Here is a 20,517-nt window from a genome sequence, read left to right as displayed (position 1 = left end):
TTCAACTGAAGAGTTGGTTTCTTTACTACTCATCCATTAGCACCCAACTCAATAAGGCCTTATGAGCATTTAGGCTTCTGACAAGTTTGGGCAGGTTCTAACACTGCACAGTGGCTTGTCAAAGTTAAGAGGAAAAAACGTGCTAAGTCTTCTTGTAATGAGAATTTCAACTAATCAGAGCTCAGAAAGTAAAAGCAAGCTTTGTTTTTGTTTAACTAAAAAGAAACACATCATTCCCAAGAAACAGTCAGATTTTCTTTGGGCATCTGACAAGTGATAAAAGAATCTGCTAGATGTTTTGCATCAAAAATCATGTAAGAGTCACCACAAAGAATTTTAATTTATAAAAATATAATATAATCACATCAAATATTAAATCATTGCAACATTGAAGTAGAGAAAGAAGAAAGCCTGAAGCTTTGGAGCATAAAGTACAAGGTTACCCACTTAAGATTCAGTAAGAATTTATGGAAAAAAATAATGTATTCAAAATTTGTGAGAGAACATGGGAGTACTGCACCTAGTCACTAAATTGTGAGTGTGCAGAAGACGTAAAAGAAATGCTAGTCTTCATATGCACTGGTCAAATTATTTCTGCCACAGAAAAGAAAGCCCTAATGTTATTCAAGATCTTAAGGAGGTTTTACCTGGAATACTGGTTGCATTGACTGAAAGAACAGATTTCAATGGTAACAGTAAAGGGTCATTAAGACAGTACAAGAAACAAAGGTTGTATCTAAGAGATGAGACTAAGTTAAGAGTTTTTTGTCAATGAAATAAAGAGTGGGGTGGTATTTATACCACTCAGTCATAACAACACTGTGGGAAAAAAAGTCTCAGTGGAAGAATAGTTACTTGAATCACAATGCTTAGAAAAAAGGCAATCAAAATGAACAGTAGAGCAAAAGGTCTCCAACATAAAGGTCATAAGACAGTATCATATCCAGTTTTAAGGCAGAATTTGATGAGTTGATTTAAGAGCTTGGTGCTAGACTCCAGGAATCCCTTTTCTAATCTGACAATGCTGTATTTCTTCATGTGCCTATGGAAACAGAAAGAAAGGGAGTTACCTCTTTTATTAAAATTAACCTACGTTGCCTAAATTGCCTAAGGGGTACTAATGAATAACCAGCATATGGAATAGGAAAATAATATGGTAGGTGTTGATGAGCACCTTAAATTAAGAAACAAATTTTTTTTTATCATTTTTAGCTAACTAGTGATAGAACATACAAATGCTCTATCCTATAAACAATTCAAAAGACTTATAACAAATTTTTTGCCTAATCTCTTCCATTCTTATCACCAAGAATGATCAGAGGCTTAAGTAATTTCAGTTCCCTTCTCACAAACCTTGAGGTTTATGGGTGCTGCTCCAAAAAATAAAGATTTATGAAGTACAATCCTTGCAGCAACGTTTGTCAGGAGCAAAATGTTACGTCTAAGATTTCTGTTCAGGAATTTAAACCCACAGGTCTGGCTCAAACCATCACCTCCAAAAAACTAAATGCATTAAAGCATTCCCTGGGCATGCTCTGTAGGTAACATCACTCCTCCTACTACAGATCACGTCTGTCTGAAGGGAAATAAGCGTTGCGAGAGTAAGACTTTCAGCAGCCAACAAACCAAATATTATCTTGAACGTTAATTTTAACTCATCATCCCCATCTTCCAGAGTGAAAGACAATTCACTCCTCCCTTTCCAACAATCTGTTGTCAATTGTAAGAAAAATTCTTGAGCTAGAGAATAATGATGGTCAGAATATTTTTGGAAACTTTTGATCATTGTCATGTTTAGCTAAAGACCAATTGCATCCTTCTTCCCTGTGCTAGCTGTAAGTATTAGTACCTGACCTTGAGTCTCTGGGAATTAATTCAGCCCAGTAGAAAAAGATGCTGGACATGAATCCCTAGACCCCCTGACACTCATGGACTGTTGGGTTGGGGCAGGGACAAGAGGGGTGTTGCTCTTGGGTTTGACTTTGTGGTGTTGTTTTGGTTTTTTTTAGGGGGTGGGGGTTGATGATTTGGTTTTGTTGGTTTTGAGGGGAGTGTGTTTGTTTTTTTAACAAAGTAGGAACCTATGTTCTCCTTTTCTATTTATTTCAAGTTGAGACTGATATAGCTTAGTGGTATCTGATGGAGGCTAATTGAGAGATACAGTATATAGAAAATGCATATGAACAAGGACTCAAATGCTACTTCCACTCTCCTACCCCAGAGCCTTCATTTTTGTCACTAAGCAATCAAATATCAGGAAAGAATTCTGTTTCCTTTTACCCAAACTTTTACAGGCTATGAGATATCTATAACATAGCTTGTGCTCTGTTAGATATGTTATTCTTTCCCCACACATTAAGTATAGCACTGGATGACAGCAGAGAACTCATTTCACCTGAACACCAGAGCATACTTACATTTGTGATACCTAACTGAACAAGAGACATTTGATTCAAGAAAAGATTTTTGTGAGACAGATCTAGAAGAGGGGAAAAAAAAAAGTTTTAGAGATGTCAAAACAGGAGAAAAACTCAAAATTGTGAAATAGTAGTCAAGATTTTTTCCTCTCAAGCTAGTCCTCATTGGAGGGACACTGCAGATATTCAAGATGCTACCATTAAAAAACAATAATGCCTATACCAGAACCAATTTACACCCCTACCTTGCTCCCAAATCCTTCCCCTCAATTGTTTCTTCAGAATTGATTCTATACAGACTCTTTTTTCAGTCTTCCAGTTCAAGTGCTACCAGTCTAACCCTAGACAAGTATAATGCAAAGGCTTAGCAAATACCAGTATGCATGGAATGAAAGTGTTGATAATTTTATTCATGCAATAAACAGGATTCTGGCAGATATATTGCACTGATCCCTTCTTTAATAATACCATATTTGGTTAATAGATTTAGTACCAAAACTTCCATAAGCATCTTATTAACCATGTTATTTCTCCTCCTTCCAAATGCTATGTGGAGCTACTACCGCAGAAGTCAGATACACTGAAAGTACTAACCAAATTACAAATCACAACAGTTAGAGATGAGGAAGTTATGTTTATAGAACATCCTGAACCAAATTATATACGTTAATAAATATTAGAGGCAAATACACAGCTTATTGTGCTTAGTTGAAAGTTGGTTTTTTTTTAAGACTACTTTTTAAATAGCTCAGTGATAAGGCTTACCTACAAACACAGTAAAATTGCATCATCACAAATATAACACATAGGACAAAAATCAGAAGAAGAGTGAGGAAGAAACACCAGCTGACTACAAGCATTCTGCAAGATGCTGGTGACAAGTTAACTCCTTGAAAGGGGAAATAGAAGTAAATTGGTACTACCTCTTCATAGAGCAGGTACTGTGTCCACTTCTGTCACCTGGATTTCAAGGGAAAAAAAAAAAAGGCAAACAAAAAAATACCTCAAATGATTTTTGTATTATAAGAGACAGACTGAGTTCTTCTACTGTAAAGGCTCAGCATATTCAGTTCAAGAGCAAAAATCAGTGAATTCCCTTAACTAAATCCTCAGATAGAGAAAGAATGATTTCTAGCAGTAGATAATCCTCTAATTCAAGCAGAAGTATGAAGATAATCCAGTATCCGGGAGCCAAAGTCAGGCAAAGTATAAAACTAAGTTCAAAGCAACAAGGGTAATGCAACAGCATGCTTAGATGTGTGAATATATACAGTATCACCTGAATTTTTCAAGTAAAGACAAAAACTCTGTAAAAAAACAGTACAATGTAACATTCACATACTACAGCTTGGTTTAGAAATTGCTATTCCTTTGACTTACATTACAGAGGCTAAGAGAAAAACAAAGTAATTATTCTAATACAAAATTCAGACAACTAATATATTGCTTTTGAGGTATCATCATTTATATAGGCAGGAGTATTTTTGGGGTATGTACCTAGTGCTCCACTTTATAACATTCACTGTAACTTAAAGCAAATAAATAAATTCCATTAAAAAGATTTATTTAAAAAATAATTTTCTTTAATTTGTCATTAAGACAAAAATTGCATTTTTAAACATCTATGAGGTGCTGGAAGCCAGATATTGAAGACTACATTTAAGACACTTTATTAAAATAATCCAGATATTAGCAAATGCCCACCTACTATGCAACAGGTAAAATATGACAAAATGTTTTGAAATGTTCACTTTTTTCAGAAACAAAAATCTGCTAAATTAAGATATATACATGAGAAGTTATCTTGACAAGTCAGCAAAAACACATTGAGACTTTCAAAATGCATGTATTTAGGAATAATATGAACAAGATTAGGAATTTAGGAGAAGGGGGAAGGGAATTAAATGTATGGACTTACATGTCTTACAAATTTAGAGTCTTTTTAAATTTCTTTTGCTTTGGGCACTTCCTGGAGGAGCATCTTTTTTGTTCTGTTTTGCAGATGAACTATTACATTCTTTTGACCCATGGAATGCACACAAACATAAAATACAGAACTCAAATGCACATGTCTCTCTGCTACATAGTCCCCGTTTCTTTATCAATTGATATTTAGCAGGATATTGACATCTTGGACAAGGTTTTATAGCTTCATCAGTGCACAGAGTTTTAGCAACCTGTAGCAAGAGGAGGGAGACGAGAGCTGCTCAGACCTTGTAAATGAAAAGTCTCTAAAAACTGAAAATGAAGAGTTTCTTAGCTACTTACTTTGATGTATTCTTCCTGTCTACTGCTCGAATGGGGAACAGAACTGCATCTCCTAGGTGTAACTTCAGTGTATGAAGATGGTGTTTGTAAGACAGGAGTTCTGGCTTGAGCTTGAACAGGTCTTAGAGCAGATCTATTGAGGACATTAAGTCTTGTGGCAGCATCTTCAGCTTTCAATAAATATTCCTGTTAAAGTTCATGGGGGGAAGGGGAGCAAACAGAGAGAAGAAAAAACAAAAACACACAAAAGGAAATAAGGTTTTAGTTAAGATTTGCAGCTGGGTTTTGCCCTTTTTTTTTGTTTTCCCTCTGCAACAACACATTAGGAAATGAAATTATGTATAGTGCCTGTATTTTCCTTAAATATTTATGTTTAGTAAGAGAACAAAAGACAGGAACTATTAAAAACAAAGTCCAATGAACAGGGTAAAAAGCCAACTGTCTTTTAGCACTCTCTACCAGAAGACTTCATGTTTCCAAATCTGGACACATCTCAACAGCAAGCATGGAAATAGCAAGTATAAGTTTCATCACAATTAAAGCAAGGTTACAGTGAAGTGTGTCTGTATACACTTGTGGAGGATCTGAAAAAAAACCAACCAACCAAAACCAACCCAAACATATATATATATATATATACTGCTATTAACATGCTTGCTCTTCTAGATGCCCCTTAAAAAACTTCTACATGTCCTGATGTTCACAAGTACACCATGAAGAAGCCTTGCTACAAGCAGTCCTGAAAATAAACAGGAAGTAGTCTAGGCTGCCTCCTACAGCATAGAGTGAAATGGAAAATGAGGAAAAGTATGGCACAAAGGTGTGAACAAGGTTTCAGATCTAAAGCCAGAATCAGTTAAGGAAGAGATCCTACAGGATTCTCAAGGGGCATGGGGCAGGGCAGTGTCTTGCATAGCTGAAAGACTAGTACTCAGACTGTGGACAGTTGAAAAGTAATAAAAGCTATTACATTCTCCTACTAGAATCCTTCACATACTTATGTTGGAAATGTACCAGCTACCTTTCTGTAGCTTTACAACATGTTTCCTCTTTCCTCTGACCTGCCTTGGTCCACACTTGAAGGAAAAAAAAAAAAACATAAAAAATTACCTTTGAGACCAACCTTACCCCAGCTTCTTCTTTCAGGTGTTTTATGTACAACTTTCTCCTCTTATCTGCACTTTTATCTTGTACAATGATTTCACGCCAGCTTTTGCTTACTTCCCAAATGCTGGAACAAATTAACGAAAAAAGTTACCCACCTGCACATTTTTGCCAAGAAGTACAGAAGTCACGTTAGTAAGACTACCTTTAAAAGATTTTTGCATGATTTCATGTCCTATTGGTCATTTTACAGACTACTGCTATATTCTAGTTCACCATATTGTTAGGAAATATAGCTCTCATATACTCTTACACACCACTGTATAGAATAATAGAAGAGCCTAAAGAACAGTTGCAATATAAATAACACAGAGTATCTTTGACTTACAAAATTATTTAAGTTCCTTCCTTCCACTTACCAAGTTTGTTTCCAAAGTAACATTTTCATGCATTAAATGTTACCAAAAAAATCCATGCCTATTCTCCCATTCCCTCTAACTATGGAACACATGGCACTCTTGATTTCTTTGAAATAAGTGACAGCCTCTATTAATTAAAAACTAATCTAGAACATTACTCAGGAATCAAAATTCTTTGAGCATCTCTGTACTTAGAAATAACTGAGGAAATTAAATACACAAGAAAAAAATCTAGAAAATGTGTTTTGAGTACTACACATTGTTGGGGAACTTGTAATGAGAAGAACTTCCTACACTTAAATAAAATTTTAATACATTTTACATTTTAAAAATACTGTGATTTAGTTTTAAATTTACTAATTCCCATGCTTGGCTTTTCATTTGTTTTGGTTTTTAATTCCCCCCATACAATATATTTTTAAAACTACACAGAAAGAGCCACTCAGTTAATGGCAACAAAACTTTTTCATTGCCTTACAAACAAAATCTATTGACACCTTTCCAGAAGTTATTCTGATTTATTTGCAGAAACACATATTTTCCTCTTTGGGGGAGGGGGCAGGAGGGAAGAAGGAAGCAGTAGTACTTACCTGCATAGACTTTCCACTGTCAAAGCATCTAAAACTATAGCAAGAACATGTTTTAAATTTCTGTATTTTAACTCTGTTAAAATATCTAATTTTTCAAGGCCCATTTTCTTGCCAATAAGTCCAGCAAGAACATGCTCTAATGCAAATATTTCTGTTCCATCAATATCCTCCAATATTTGATTTTGGTCTGATCTTTGTCTTTGCAAGCAAATTTCATGAACTACTTTCAGAGCTGGAGTTCTTGAGAGATCTCCATGACTTACAACAACATCTCCAGTAGGCTGTTCTGAAACTAATGCATGGTCTTCACTGACAAAGTTGCTTTCTTCTGTTAACATACATGCTGAAGTAGAAGGACTGCCATGACGATCTTCTGTCTCTGACTGTGAGCCCTGTTCACGAAGAGTGGATAACCTTCTAACTCGTTCAAGTTTTCTTGTCTTTCTTTTACTATCCAGAATTTTGGAATCTTCTTTACGTTTTTGGGATAACTCTTGGAAAGATCCCTCATGATCAGACAATGAGTCTCCCGATTTGTCCAAATGAAGTGAATTATATCCACTATCCTCAGGTGTTGAAAGATCTTGGTAACTTGCCAGCTTAACAGGGGGAGAATTTATATCACATAGTTCAAAGTTAAAGTTCTCTATAGGACTGTTGATGGAAGTCAGAAACTTACCCTCATTGGCCTCAGGTAACACACTGTAAGTAGGAGTCCTAAGCAACCCGTCAGTAACACTTATAAGGGCACTTTCATTGAATTCATCAGCATTGCTAACAATAACATCCTTACATTGAATTGGAGATAAACACTCCGGTTCTAGCAATATGGGATCCTTACATTTGGACTCATCTAGTGTAGAAGTTCTTTGTTGTGAAAAGGAAAGTCTCCTCTTTGAGCAATCAGGAATAGAGTCCTCAGTTTTTGAAGTACTAGTTGTAAGACATTTGTAACCTTTATCTTTTAGAGAATCTGAAGCAGTTTGTGAAAGCTTTTCTTCACAGCTCAAAACACAAGAGAGCATTTTCCCCGGGATCCTTCCTGAAGAACCAGCTTGTCTTTCACAGCATCCTACAGTTGTGTCAGCTGGAACAGCCCTACATAAAAGCAGCCTCCTGCGTAGTGAGGAGCTTTTTCTACTCACTTTAGGAGTTTCAAAAAAATCTGCACTTCTGTTTGCTTCTTTTCTTTCTGATAAGGTGATAGAATTAATTTCATTTTCAATACATGGTGACACAGGAAAGGGGACATTTGGACGAATGTGCTCAGAATGCTCTTGTAGCAATGATAAACTTGTTGCACTCAGCCCTTCTCTATGTTTTACATCAGAATCTTTTACTGGCTCATTGCATTTGCTGTCCAAAAATAATGAAGTGCAACACGTGTCTTTAAAACTGGAGTATTTCAAGCTGCTGCTGGGAGAGGTTAATCTATTTCTTTTAAGAACATTGAACATTATGGAACTACTGTCCGACATCTTCTGCTTGGTACTTTGACTTTGTAAATGAGGATACCAGTGTTACTTCTGAAACAAATGATAAAAGTAGTCACCAAATCACCCTCAGATTAGTGAGAAAGCCTTTTGTAAATCTATCAAGCTAGCAGCCATGACAAAAAGTATTTACACTAGTCCTAGGTAGAAATAGTGCTTATAGTTGAACACAAAGATAAATTACAATCAAGTAGATCATTAGAATGACTAATTAAAATACACAGTATACCATGAGGCATATTAAAATGTATATCCAGTTAGCCAATTGATCTGCCAATCCTCATCCAAGGAAAAACATTTCAAATAAGTAGCACAGCAGCTAATCTCATCTGGGCTGAAACTGGTGACAAAACTCCCTCTCATTCCAATAAGACCAAGATTCTTATCAGCACTACAATATTGATACATCCAACCACTAACAGTTCAGTCTTAAGAACTAGCAGGAGCTATTAAGAAGGTTTAGACAAATTTTCCTTGAGAAAAATGAGAGGATTAAGCATGAAGTCGCAAGTCCACAAGTCTTTTATTTAGACCCCTACAGTCCCTGGGTGGAATAAAATCTGACCTCTAGTTACAACAGGAACAGTAGTGCATTCTTACCTGCATTTAAATGTTATCTTGTAAAGAAGCTCTCTGCTTTTGCTCAGTTCTGTGTGTAAACTGAGTGTTCTGAAGCTTTACACTTCAAGGAAACTGATGGGCTGGCTATACACATTCTCTCATCACGCACACAGAAATAAAGTTTCCTTCAAACTTATTAAGTATAAAAGCTTTTAAGAACTACTACATATTTTCCTAGAATAAAGTTACAAGTGACCAATGCATCCATTGAAATAAGAGATATAAGAATACAGACTTATTTTTTGCCGTTCATGCGTTAACCAGAGTGGCAATAGGTCACTGCTTTCTGAACACAAGACACAGTAAAAAATGTTATGAATAAATGCCAGTCTAAGGGCTGTTCTCACAGAGACCATAGCAGTTCACATCAACATTGAAAGACTTTCAAAGTTTGAATCGGCACCTTTTACTGGGGTATGTTACTGGCCTCTAGAACTGGTATTCTGGAACACAAAGCCTGGAAATATCGGTTGAATTTTCAGAACAGACAAACATAGGAAACTTTAAAGATGGCTTAAACACCAAATACTAAGACATAGCTAATATTCCAAAAGTTGTGACTTAGTCAAGCCCCTAGACACCAAACACAGGCAGTGGGAACCAAAATTGCCAAGGGGTTAAAGGGGAACTATCCTTTGATGATTTTAGATGATTTAGTTAGCATTTTTTGACCCATACTGAAAGCATTTTAGAAGATCATTGCAGTATAGAAAATGCTTTGTTTTGGTTTCTACTCTGGAGGAGAGAGCAATGTATAGAAGCTCAAAAAGAACAGGATCTTGAACAGCAAACAGAACTTGGCATAAAGGCCTACAGCATCATGTTGGATTAGTATGAAATCAAATAGATTTAAAGCAGCAACAACAAAAGAATCTATCCATATAATTGAGGAAAATTCTTCCAGAAAAGAAAGGTACGTAAAAATAATTCCAAGATGACAACAAACTCTGAAGTCTGGCCTTTTTCTTTTCCCTCTCCCATTTACCTCTACAGGTACCTTATTTTCACATTTGTTTTCCCCTCACTGAGCTGTCCTCATTCCTTGCTTTCATTTTGTGAAATAAATGACAGCACAAATAGGAAACACAAGTGCACAGCATTAAGCTAGTTATAAAATGAATTAGGGATAACTTCCTTAACAGTGGAGGACCAACTCCAAGCAGTGTTTACCATTTCAACTGCCTCACTTTTCAACATTTTAGGCAATAGGCTGAAAATGCTGTGTTATGAACTGGAAAATAACTTTAAAATATAGGAAAAAGGTATGAAGAGTCTTTGTAGTTGCTCTTCAGATGATTATTTACTCTAAGAGCAGAGAACCACATAAGAACATCTCTTGTTTTCATAAAAGGAGGAAGACCTGTTAAGAAACCTGTAGTAACAATAAGGCATTATCATTGTGTAATCGGCAAGAATAGAGCTTTTAGTTTTCTATGCTGAAATTTGTGGAAGTGCAGTAGTTCACAAACGTTGTCAGGAGATATTCCTACCAAAAACGCTGATAAACAGACCTTTAAACTTTGAGTGTTACTTTGAGTTGGCTATTCAAAATCTCAATGCCCCCATCCCCCACACCCCAAAAATCACATACCCACACTTACCTTTAAAAATATTAATATTTTCCTTAAACACAGTGAAACTAAACACACATTTAACAAAAGTGCAGAGGCTTGCAGGTTTAGAAACTTAGTGTTCAGCCAACATGCTGAAGAAACAACAAAAGGAAAACCTCACTCTTCAAATTTCATTCTTGGACATTCCAATCACTTAGCCTTATGAACAACTGAAAGCAGAGGAAATTTAAAATATTACAGCATAAAATAACTTAAGCAAACCTGTGCTTCAAATAACATAAAAATCATAGAAAACCAAGTTTTTTCAGCTGTAGGGGAGAACAGAACAGCAGAGTTGACAGAATGCTGGCAATTCAAGCTGTAAATACGTTGTAAATACTCTAGCGCCCAGCAGGAGGAGCCTGTAAACTTATTAGATGGATTCTGAGAGAACAACTTTTAAGAAATTTTAAGAAAGCTGCTGCAATACAGTAGTGAACAAAGTCCATTACGCTTCTTTACAGCAAGTCCCGGTATACAGCTGAGGTTTGTATATACTTTTTTTCCTTGTACAAATGAAGATTTAAGTTTAACAAAAAGTCTCATTTTACAAATACACTACAGAAGGGAAAGGCTTTCAGAGTTGCTGAACATCTCTCACATGAAATGAGATGCTACTCACATTCATAAGAGATGTTTAGTAAAACCTCTTATGACCTATCTAAATTATAAAACACTCATTTTTTATGAGGGGAAATTTTCATCTACTATATCCAATACATCAAGCTCTTTTCATTTGGTGATCTTGAGGTAATTTCTGAAAGTGTTGTTAACCTTGGCTTAGACATCATAAAACACATGTGCAGCAAAGACTGGTCATACAAGCAAGTCAGTTACCGAGGAAGGACTAAAATCCTTATTTTCTAGATGTAGATTCTTGTGCTGTATGCATTTTTCACATCTATTACCAATTTTGTAGTTCTCAAATTGATCTACAAGTCAACTGCAATTTACAGAACAAAATATTTCATATTCAGAGTCCCAAACTAAATTAAGAACAGGATTCTGGTATTTAGACAAGACATAATTTCTGACAAGCTCAGTCTTACAGTGTCCTAAAGAGATAAAAATGTTGGTCATAGAAGGCAGTGATAAATGGTGCCTATAACTTAAGCAGAGATCATAGGACGGAGTCACTTGTTTACAGTACTAATTTACATTCCCCAGTAACACACACTGAACATTGATGCTTTGAACTTTTCTGTCCTTGCCACCATTGTTAACAAAACAGATAAAGGCAAAGTTCCAGTGGTACAAGACTTATTTTCTCTGTTATTTAAACAGATACCATATCTGCAGTAAAATTATCTGAAGACCCTGCTCTGTAAGCATCCATATATAAAAACAGGGAAGTTATGAGTGCCTTCAAAGGTATTAATATTGAAGATGGTATAGCTAGGTCCTATCTGTAAGATGTGGGTCACTTACCTCAATTTGTGAAGCAACTACAAATCTTCCAAAGGAAAGGTTCTATAGTCAAAGTATTGTTTACCGCTACTGATTACCTGAAGTGAGAAAGCATGTGGAGAGAAGAGAGAGAGGTGCAAAAGAAACGTTACCTAGCTAAGACACAACTGTCAGCTCATCTATGCGTTTACTGCAATATCTAATTATCCAGCGATGAAGGTAACGGCTACCTAGGGACCAACCCCCGAGGGTACCTCAGGCACCTGGGATGCCGGACAGTAACAGCTTTACTCCCTCATCTGCCAAACGGCTGGGCACAGGATTCAGAGCATAGAGGCCCCCTACCACCGGGTGCAGCTGAGCCGGTTGGCGGGACCCCCTGAGGGCTGAAAGCAAGGACCTGCAGACTAGAGAGAACAGGGATCCTACCGCTCCAGCAGCTCGCCTCCCGGCTCTGAAGCCCGTTGCCCTTAGTGAGGAGCCGCTTCGCTTCTCTCCACCCACACCGGCTCCTCGCGTGCGGCCGCCGCCGCTTTCCCTCGCTTGGATTTGAACTACCCGCCGCACCAACCGCTCCACACTGCCTCCCCCACCCCTTTCGTGCTGCGGCCCTCGGGACAGGCAAGGCAAGGCAGGGCAGGGCAGAGGGCTGAGGGCCTGAGCCTGGGGAGGACGGCTCCGCCGAACGTGAAAGCCCACTCCTCCAAGATACGAAAGGGCTTACCCTTCTCCTTACACTTTATACTTCAGCCCTGCGGCCCCCGCCGCACCCAGCCCACCATTAAAGACACCCCCGAGTCGTTCCGCCCCGCGCCCTGCTTCTCCTCAGGTGCCTGGGGAGGGCGCGGTTTTCCCGCCTCTGTGGGACCCCCCTCAGCTCCCTGCAGGGGCTGCCAGGGCTGGGGGGCCGCAGAGGCGCGGCTTGATCTCAGCCAGCCACAGACTTTCACACATAACGAACTTTACACCACAACTTTTAAGGTTGAATTATAAGGGTGCTAATTAATGCGAGTAATTAGTACGTTTGTACCCGGCAGCCCAGAAACAAAGCAATCACCGAGCGTTTGTCAAGCGCCATCTAAATAAACTGTCGGGTGGAAGACAGAAGTCGCTTAGGTTTTGCATGGTTTTAGTTTTAATTAAACTGTATATTAAGAATAAATTTTTAAAAAAAAAGGAATAAACAAACCCACGAGTACCTGGGTGCCTGGTTTTTTGTGAGCTCGGTAAGGATAATGTGGGGCTACACGGGGGGGGGGAAGCAGGAGCTTGCTACACAGGGGCATAAAGAAGACCCAATTAAATCACTGTAGTGTTCTCCTTCTGCTGGGTGTTATTCCCCTTCATCTCGCTAATATTACTCCGGGTTATCTCTAATTTTGTTGCTTCTTTCCCTCTTCACACTTCCAGTTTTCTTCCTCCACCCGGACAATGAAGGAGAGAGATGAAATCGTCGTGTGCGACTCTAAAAGCAACACCTACATCTAAAGAAGCAAAGTAGAGGCTTTCCAAAAGAACGCCGAAATGAGATACTGTCATCCCCAAATTTGCAGCGTTCCCCTCTGGCAACCTCCAGTCTCTGACAGCCGACGTGCCCGGCAGGCTCAGAGTGGCTTCAGGAAACACGGGCTTAAAAGTCAGGGTATCTGCTCTTTCCTTTTTAGAAGAAATCGTTAGAAACTTTCCAGCATGTAATACAAGTTTTCCAGAAGTGCCTTCTGTAATATCGTCTATTTCACGTGTATCAGAAGAAAACATGTTTCAAATAGTTGTATTTATTTATAAAATAAATGATTTTTTTTTTTTCTGTGAAATTGGCAGCCTGCTAGCTCCTTAAAGCGGGCCAGTAGCTGCGAGTTTTGTCTCGTCACTCAAACCCTGATAGACAAAAAAAAAAAAGTAACAATTTGTAATTGCCGCATTTAATGCAATAAACAGAGACATCGCGCTAAAAACAAAGCGCGATTTAACAAAATGCGTTACACACCCACCAACCAACGAATCAGAAAAATGCAAACCTACACTACAAACCCAAACCCCCCAAACCTGAGAACATTGCTTCTAAACAAAACAAGGTAAGACAGTCTGCAGCATACGCTGCGCTTGGCTCTGACCGCGTTTGTTTATCATCTAGAAGTATCCCGCACCTCGCCGCCTCCCGCCACAAGCCTTTCCTTACTCTTTCCTACCAATTCCCCAAGAGCTGTCTCCCTTTCTGGGACAGTGGAGGTCTCCCACACAGCCCCCAACCCTTTCTGCTCCTCCAAATCCAAGGAGCGTCCTTAGGGCGAGAGTTTATCCGCCCATCAGATCACGGGCTGCTGTTAAAGCGCTCCGCTGAGGGAAGTGGGCTGTTTCAGAACAGACTGAAGGAACGAACCTTTAAGATCTGGTAAAACATCCTGGTTTTTCAAGCGAACAGGTAAAAGCTGACAATAATCAAGCAATTATAAGATTCCTTCCCTAATAAGGGAGGCAGCTTCACAGAATTAACTTCAACTGACTTCTTCATGGCGTGGAGTTATTGACAAGTTCTTTTAAAATTACCGGTTTGACAAACGCGTTTTAAAACGGGTGTGCGGAAATAACAGTTGTGGTTTTTTTGTTTATTTATAAGATGGTTATTACTTCGCATGCATTTACCATGAAGGGAAGGGTTCAGGTTTCCCTCCGGCTCTGCTTCACATTCCCTTTATTCTATATATTTATTCAGAGCTGCCTGAAATCACTACTGTATTTTCATTACGTTTAACTTAAATAAAAAAAATAGGAAAAGCGCAGCTATTTATTATTCGCCGAGTTTATTTTAGATAAGCTGTAGGTAATGTATGAAGGTGATTTGCTACTATGAGAACAGTATCAATAAATTACCACTGGTAAAACTTCATGCACATCCACGCATTTGGGTGGCTAAGAAACATTTTATACTCAGGAGAAGAAATACATTTCCTTAAATTAGGAAACTTTTTAAATGATGAAGTAATTTAAATGGGCATATTCTCAAAACAGTATTTGTTAAGCATTTTTTTTCAGAAATAAAGCAAAGATGGGTTATTCTGCTAAATGCCCAGCGAGGATTCCAAATCTGCAGCGCCAGTGACGCTGAGCCAGGGACCGAGAGTGCAGCCGGTGAAATTCCAAGTCTCGTCTGTGCTATTCCAGTTCGGGAATCATCGACGTTTGAATTTCTTTCATAGTAACTCACACTTAAAATGTGTTGCATCGCGGCTTGTAAATTTGGATTAATACGGGTACATATGATACTGCCCACAAGCTTAAAATACTTTTACAAGGGTATGTAGTGATAGGACAAAGGGGAATGGCATTAATCTGTAACAGTGTAGATTTAGATTCGACACCAGGAAGAATTTATTTACTGTGAGGGCAGTGAGGCACTGGCACAGGTTGCCCAAAGCTGTGGCTGCCCCATCCCTGGCAGTGTGCAAGGCTTTCAGCAACCTGGTCTGGTGGAAGGTTTCTCTGGCCCTGGCAGGGAGTTGGAACTGGATGAGGTTTGAATTCCCTTTCAACCCAAACGGTTCTGAGATTCTATGAATACCAAGATGCTGTTTTTATCCAAGTGTCTTACATAGAACTGAAGATCCGGAGGCGAGAGCCCAGACGTGTTAAAAGGCCCGCAGCTGCCCGACCCGCGCACGCACAGCCGGTCGGGCGCCGCCACACCGAAAAGCCGGGTGCGCTCGATCTTGTCGCACTACCCCTGCACCGCCCGCTGTCTTCTTCGCACACCGGCGATACGATTCAGCCGAAAGCTTGAACGTTTAACAAATGCCACCGAATATTCTGCGCTTTCGTCATAAGCGGTTAACGCTCACACTCGTTATAAAAGCATTTCTTTCTTTCTCGGCTTCACTACCGAGAGGGGAGGAGGCTGAAGGTGTCGGGATTAACCGGCCGGGCAGAGACTATCCGCATCGTGCGCACTCCAGCTCTGGCGGCCGGTACCACAGCGGCACGCCCTGGTGTGCAGGGCGGCACCGGCGCACGGTGTGTCGTCATCAGCCGGCGCCGTGGGCAGAGCGGGGCGGGTGGAGTTGCCGTGCAGGCGAGTGGTGGTCTGGGTTTTGTTTGGGGGTTCTGGGATTCTTCCGTCGCAGCCGGTAGTCCCCTTCGGAGCGGGGAGGTGCAGAGACTGTGGGGAGTAGGGAAAGGCCTGGCCTAGCCTCGACCTTTGCTCCTGCGTAAAGCCCCCCCGGGGAGGTAGGGAAGGCCCCGGTGCGGAACTGGGGCGGGCTGTTGTTCCTGCAGTTGAGGAAGGCCGCTGGCCGTCCCCCTCTGTGGGTGCTACGGGGCGTAAAGTAGCGGGTTCGGCTCTCACAGGTACGTAATAGCTCGGCCGGCGTCCCGCGTCTTGGCGGTAGATGGCGGCTGCACCCGGGTGCATCGCTGTGTGCCTTTTGCCTGTGGCACCTCGGCAGCACTTGTAATTGCAGGGTACGTGGAGGCCGGCCAATCCATGGCACCTCACTGCAAAATACATAGCTGTAGTCTTTAGTAGCAGTATATTTTGTTGCATGAGCAGCACTCAGTGTACCACTGCAGCTGTGGTCCTTAGTTCAGCTCTCTGGCTTGCAAATTGCTCTTTTCAAGTGCTAATGAATTACTATAGTATATTTTACTATAATGTACTGTTACTATAATTATCACTATAATGTTAATCTTACTATAATGTACTGACACAAAAAGGCTATAACACCTGTGGATCGAGTTGCCACTGTGGTTAAGGTAGAGCAAAACCTTACTTGAAAGCTATAGAGTTTAATGAATTATTTCCAGTTCCCTCAAATGGAGTGGCATAATGGGATTTTAAAAAGGTGGTTTGTTAGGTGTTGATTAGACTCTTAAACAGGATGAACTGCTTCTGTCAAACCTATCATTCTATTTCCAACATCCTAGCTCAAACAAACTGTAAAGATAGGGAAATAATCCTTACTGTAATATTAAGCAAAAGCAGCCAAGAGTCATGCTTATAAAGAAGTATTATGAATGCAATTCACTGCCATAAGGGTTAGGAATCTTTGTCTTCTCTGTCAGACAGAACAGTGACATAGAAAACAGCTACCTCAGAAGATTAAAAAAAAGCATGTACAAGGAGATACATCCTAGTCTAGTCTTGAATTGTGTGGAAAAAAAGTATTGTTTATCTGTCTAGAGGTTACAGGAGCAACCTTGAAACTTACGGTTGCAGCCATATTTCTGTGTTAGAATAGGATTACTTAAAGGTTAGTAGCATGTTTTTGGAGGATATGTAACTATTTAGTCTGATATACTGCGAAGGAATGCTTGTCTTTAAATAAATCCAAACAATCAAAAATGTCATAGGGCATTAAGAAGTGTTTGAAGAGTAGCACTGCGTTACCAAACTCTTGATCAGTTTGGTGATTGTGCACACATATGTTATGATTCTCAGGGTGGAATTTCTTCTCTCTGCCCCTTGACACCCCCACCCCCCCCGCCCCCTTTTTTTTTTTTTAGTCCTCTTACTCTTCTACCCACAGTCTGTTCCAAGGATTTATAATTCCTTAAATCAATGAAAAGGTAGATTAGGTTAGCTAGTGTTGTATCAGAGGGTGAAAGGGAAAATGCAAAGCTTATCTTGTTTTATGATAACACTGTTGATAATAGTGTTACGTAAGAAATAATTTCTTTTTATGTTTTTAGTAGGGCATTGGCAAGAGGTAGGAGTAAAATATTAATTGGGCTTTAATGTTTAGAATCTCATTAAATAGAAAATGTCATGCTGTCTGCTGTAGAGTCCTCAGTACAGGAAAGTCATGGACCTGTTGGAGAGGGTCCAGAGGAGGCCACAGAAGTAATCAGGGGGATGGAGCACCTCTGCTATGAGGAAAGGCTGAGAAAGTTGTGCATGTTCAGCCTGGAGAAGACTCTGGGGAGACCTTATTGCAGCCTTTCAGTTCTTAAAAGGGGCTTATAAGAAAGATGAGAAGAGACATTTTAGCAGGGCCTGTTGCTATAGGATGAGGGGTGATGGGTTTAAACTGAAAGAAGGGAGATTCAGGCTGGACATGAAGAAAAATTTTTACAGTGAGGGTGGTAAAATGCTGGCACAGGTTGTCCAGAGAGGTGGTGGATGCACTGTCCCAGGAGACATTCAAGGCCAGGCTGGATGTGGTTCTGAGCAACTTGATCTAATTGGAGATGTCCCTGTTCATTGCAGGGGGTTTGGACTGGATGACCTTTGAAGGTCCCTTCCAACCAAACTACTGTATGATTCTATGATCTTTGGAGGTTTTCTATACCAGATTGGTAAAGCTCTGAGAAACCTGATGTTACTTTGGTTTTGAGAAGCTGAGCTTTAGACTGAGCTTTAGACTGAGAGATTGAAATGATTATGTACGCCTTGAAAAAGTAATTAAAAAAATACATGATGTGCATGTGTGTTTTGTTTAGAGCATGGATTCACAGAAGGATGTTCAGCCTCCAAAGCAGCAGCCAATGATTTACATTTGTGGAGGTAAAGAAAAGACATCAATTTTTTTACTTGTTACTGGAGATTTGGTGTTTTAATAATGAAGAATGCCTAATCATTATACTGAAGAGTGCATAAATATGAATAGTTGTAGTGTGGTTCCTGGTGTTCTTTAAAGGTTTACACACTGATGGTACCACATACATGGGGTGTATTTGGATAGCAATGTGGAAGTAATTCATGAGAGCTTGTGGAGATTGCTGTGTGGAGGTCATCCACCTCCAGAGGATGCTTTCTCCAAGTGTCTGCTTGTGGTGCAGACAGTGGACCTTCTATTTAGTGCACTTCAAGAGTTTTTTGAAAGTGCTATGTGCACAGATGCTACTCATATTTTCTTGAAGTGCAGTAGTCAAATCTCTCTTATCTATATATGTCAACAACTTAAGAATTGGTGATTTTGAGCCATCACTTTGGGAATACCTGAAGTATTTTGTCTTTAAGAAAATAAACTTGGGTTGGGAGAATGAGCTGAAGATTTCATTAGTAGGCAGTCTAGTTGTATCAAGAGTGGAATATATTCTGTACAGTAACAATCTGGTGATTTTTAGCAAGATCCTCTTTGATCTTAATAGAACTGAAGATTGTGAATTTCTTTTTTTATGCAGTATCTTGATACCATTCAGCTCTTGCTACAGATTCTTTGCAGCTGGTTTTTGTTACATTTGCCACAAATAGGAATTTGACTGTTACGATTTTTGAAAGTTGCTGGTTTTGTTTAACCACTCTATCTTCATCATGTCAGAATGTCATACAGAAAATGAAATAAAGGCAAGAGATCCCATCAGATGCAGAGAATGTGGCTACAGAATAATGTACAAGAAAAGGACAAAAAGATGTATCCTTTTAAACATGCACTTGACAGCATTTGGGAAGTTGTGGACGGAGACAAGGTATATATAAGGGAAACAGAGTGGAAGATTTGAGTAAGGATGTAAGAATCTTTCAAGGCCAGAAATCAGTATAGTAGAGCAAAGTACTATAGGGAAATCTCTGCAGTGTGATTGGGCACCTTGTACTTTTTCCTGGCACTTTCTCTCTTTTTGACATTTTCTATGCAAAATATATTAAGCTATGATAGTATGCTGGGTGGTGTACTATGGATTGTTGGTATTATTCAGCCTTTTAAGAAAAGATGCTGTGGAGTTAAAAGCATTTCAAAACTCATCTTTAATTATGTAGTTACTTGTGATTTTACATTTAGACAATCTTCTTCCCCCCCATCTTTTTTTTCAACCACAATGCATTTTTTTTCTTTAACTGCACTATTCCAGTGGTGGTTTTTGATGCCCGATAATGTCTGCTGAAGATACAGTGATGTCATGAGGGCAGTTTAATCTTTCTGATAACTTTGCTTTGTAAATTCATTCATGTACAAATGCACACTGTTATTTGTGTTTTAAGAGATTGAAATATTAAAGTTTACTGTTATACTAAATCATGTCTCTATTGTCTTCCAGCAGTAGATTTCTAAACTTGTCCTTTAAATTGTAGTTGGAGTATGCAGTAGTTGTTTTAAGTTCAGTGGTATTGTGTTCTTTTTGAGTTAACCTCATTTTCATTACTCTCATCTAAACATTATTTGCATTTTAACTTCTGTTACATGTTCTCTGGACTCTTACAGACTCCATAAAGTAACAGTGGTTTGAATAAATTCTACTGAAAATAAACAGGTTACACAAGGCTAGGCCTGAAATGCAAATCTCCATTACAAATGAGCAAATCTCAAAGGACTCAAAAGCACCCAGTTCAGGCACCTGTTTGTAAAGGAAGTGTCAAAAAAATAATCTATCAGAAAAGAAGAGGGGAGGCAAGGTAAACATCAGGAACAATGTGTAAATGGGAATTCCCAGTGTGCTTCTTGTCTTGGTTGTGCCTGGGAAAGAATTAGATCTGTCCTATAATTTGGGTAGTGTCCCAAAACAAAAATAGCATCTTGTTTTGTTTTTCTGGTGGCTTCTCAGGGGACTGTAATAAAAACATCAAAGTGGGTTTGTATTGATGAGCCAGTACTTTTTTTTTCACCTGTTTGGAGTGTGTGTTAAGACAGTTTATCTCTTATCAATATAGTGAGGTA

At 39.2% G+C, this 20,517-nt stretch overlaps 2 protein-coding genes across 8 annotated transcripts; one reads left to right on the top strand and one right to left on the bottom strand.

Moving 5' to 3' along the window:
• Positions 1–893: 893 nt before the first annotated feature.
• On the bottom strand, positions 894–12,740 carry FBXO43 (F-box protein 43). Of its 7 annotated transcripts, XR_009966357.1 has the most exons (8): positions 12,362–12,740; positions 11,954–12,030; positions 6,799–8,324; positions 5,814–5,916; positions 4,686–4,871; positions 4,336–4,594; positions 3,183–3,377; positions 931–1,042 (listed from the first exon to the last, which is right to left on the bottom strand). XR_009966357.1 is itself a non-coding variant. In XM_062627304.1 (7 exons), exons 3-6 carry the CDS (start codon positions 8,274–8,276, stop codon positions 4,349–4,351), a joined length of 2,013 nt encoding a protein of 670 aa, XP_062483288.1. In that variant the 5' UTR covers positions 8,277–8,324; positions 11,954–12,030; positions 12,362–12,740; the 3' UTR covers positions 2,801–3,377; positions 4,336–4,348. The 7 variants fall into 7 exon arrangements, 6 of the variants coding, with proteins under 6 accessions (XP_062483291.1, XP_062483288.1, XP_062483292.1 ...); XM_062627304.1 differs by lacking the exon at positions 931–1,042 and having other exon boundaries at positions 2,801–3,377; XM_062627307.1 differs by lacking the exons at positions 3,183–3,377; positions 4,336–4,594 and having other exon boundaries at positions 894–1,042.
• Positions 12,741–18,276: 5,536 nt separating this feature from the next.
• POLR2K (RNA polymerase II, I and III subunit K) lies at positions 18,277–19,878 on the top strand. Its single transcript, XM_062627309.1, has 3 exons — positions 18,277–18,428; positions 19,186–19,278; positions 19,715–19,878. The coding sequence occupies exons 1-3, from the start codon at positions 18,368–18,370 to the stop codon at positions 19,735–19,737; spliced, it is 177 nt and encodes a 58-aa protein (XP_062483293.1). The 5' UTR covers positions 18,277–18,367; the 3' UTR covers positions 19,738–19,878.
• The last annotated feature ends 639 nt before the right edge of the window (positions 19,879–20,517 follow it).

Source organism: Pezoporus occidentalis, unplaced genomic scaffold (genome assembly GCF_034315485.1).
Source record: "Pezoporus occidentalis ecotype Australia unplaced genomic scaffold, CSIRO_AGI_Poc_V1 ctg3, whole genome shotgun sequence".
In the NCBI taxonomy this organism is placed as follows: Eukaryota; Metazoa; Chordata; class Aves; order Psittaciformes; family Psittacidae; genus Pezoporus; species Pezoporus occidentalis.
The sequence above is the reverse complement of the archived record's forward strand: the minus strand, read 5'-3'. Positions and strand labels throughout refer to the sequence as shown.

Bases quoted from the DNA above. Each gene is read 5' to 3' on its own strand.
- FBXO43 (XM_062627304.1), bottom strand. From the start codon at position 8,276: ATGTCGGACAGTAGTTCCATAATGTTCAATGTTCTTAAAAGAAATAGA. The intron at 5,917-6,798 runs GTAAGTACTACT...AATTTGTTCCAG, and splicing joins ACAGTGGAAAGTCTATGCAG to CATTTGGGAAGTAAGCAAAA. The intron at 4,872-5,813 runs GTAAGGTTGGTC...GAACTTTAACAG, and splicing joins ACCTGAAAGAAGAAGCTGGG to GAATATTTATTGAAAGCTGA.
- POLR2K (XM_062627309.1), top strand. From the start codon at position 18,368: ATGGATTCACAGAAGGATGTTCAGCCTCCAAAGCAGCAGCCAATGATT. The intron at 18,429-19,185 runs GTAAAGAAAAGA...TCATCATGTCAG, and splicing joins AATGATTTACATTTGTGGAG to AATGTCATACAGAAAATGAA. The intron at 19,279-19,714 runs GTATCCTTTTAA...GCACTATTCCAG, and splicing joins CAAGAAAAGGACAAAAAGAT to TGGTGGTTTTTGATGCCCGA.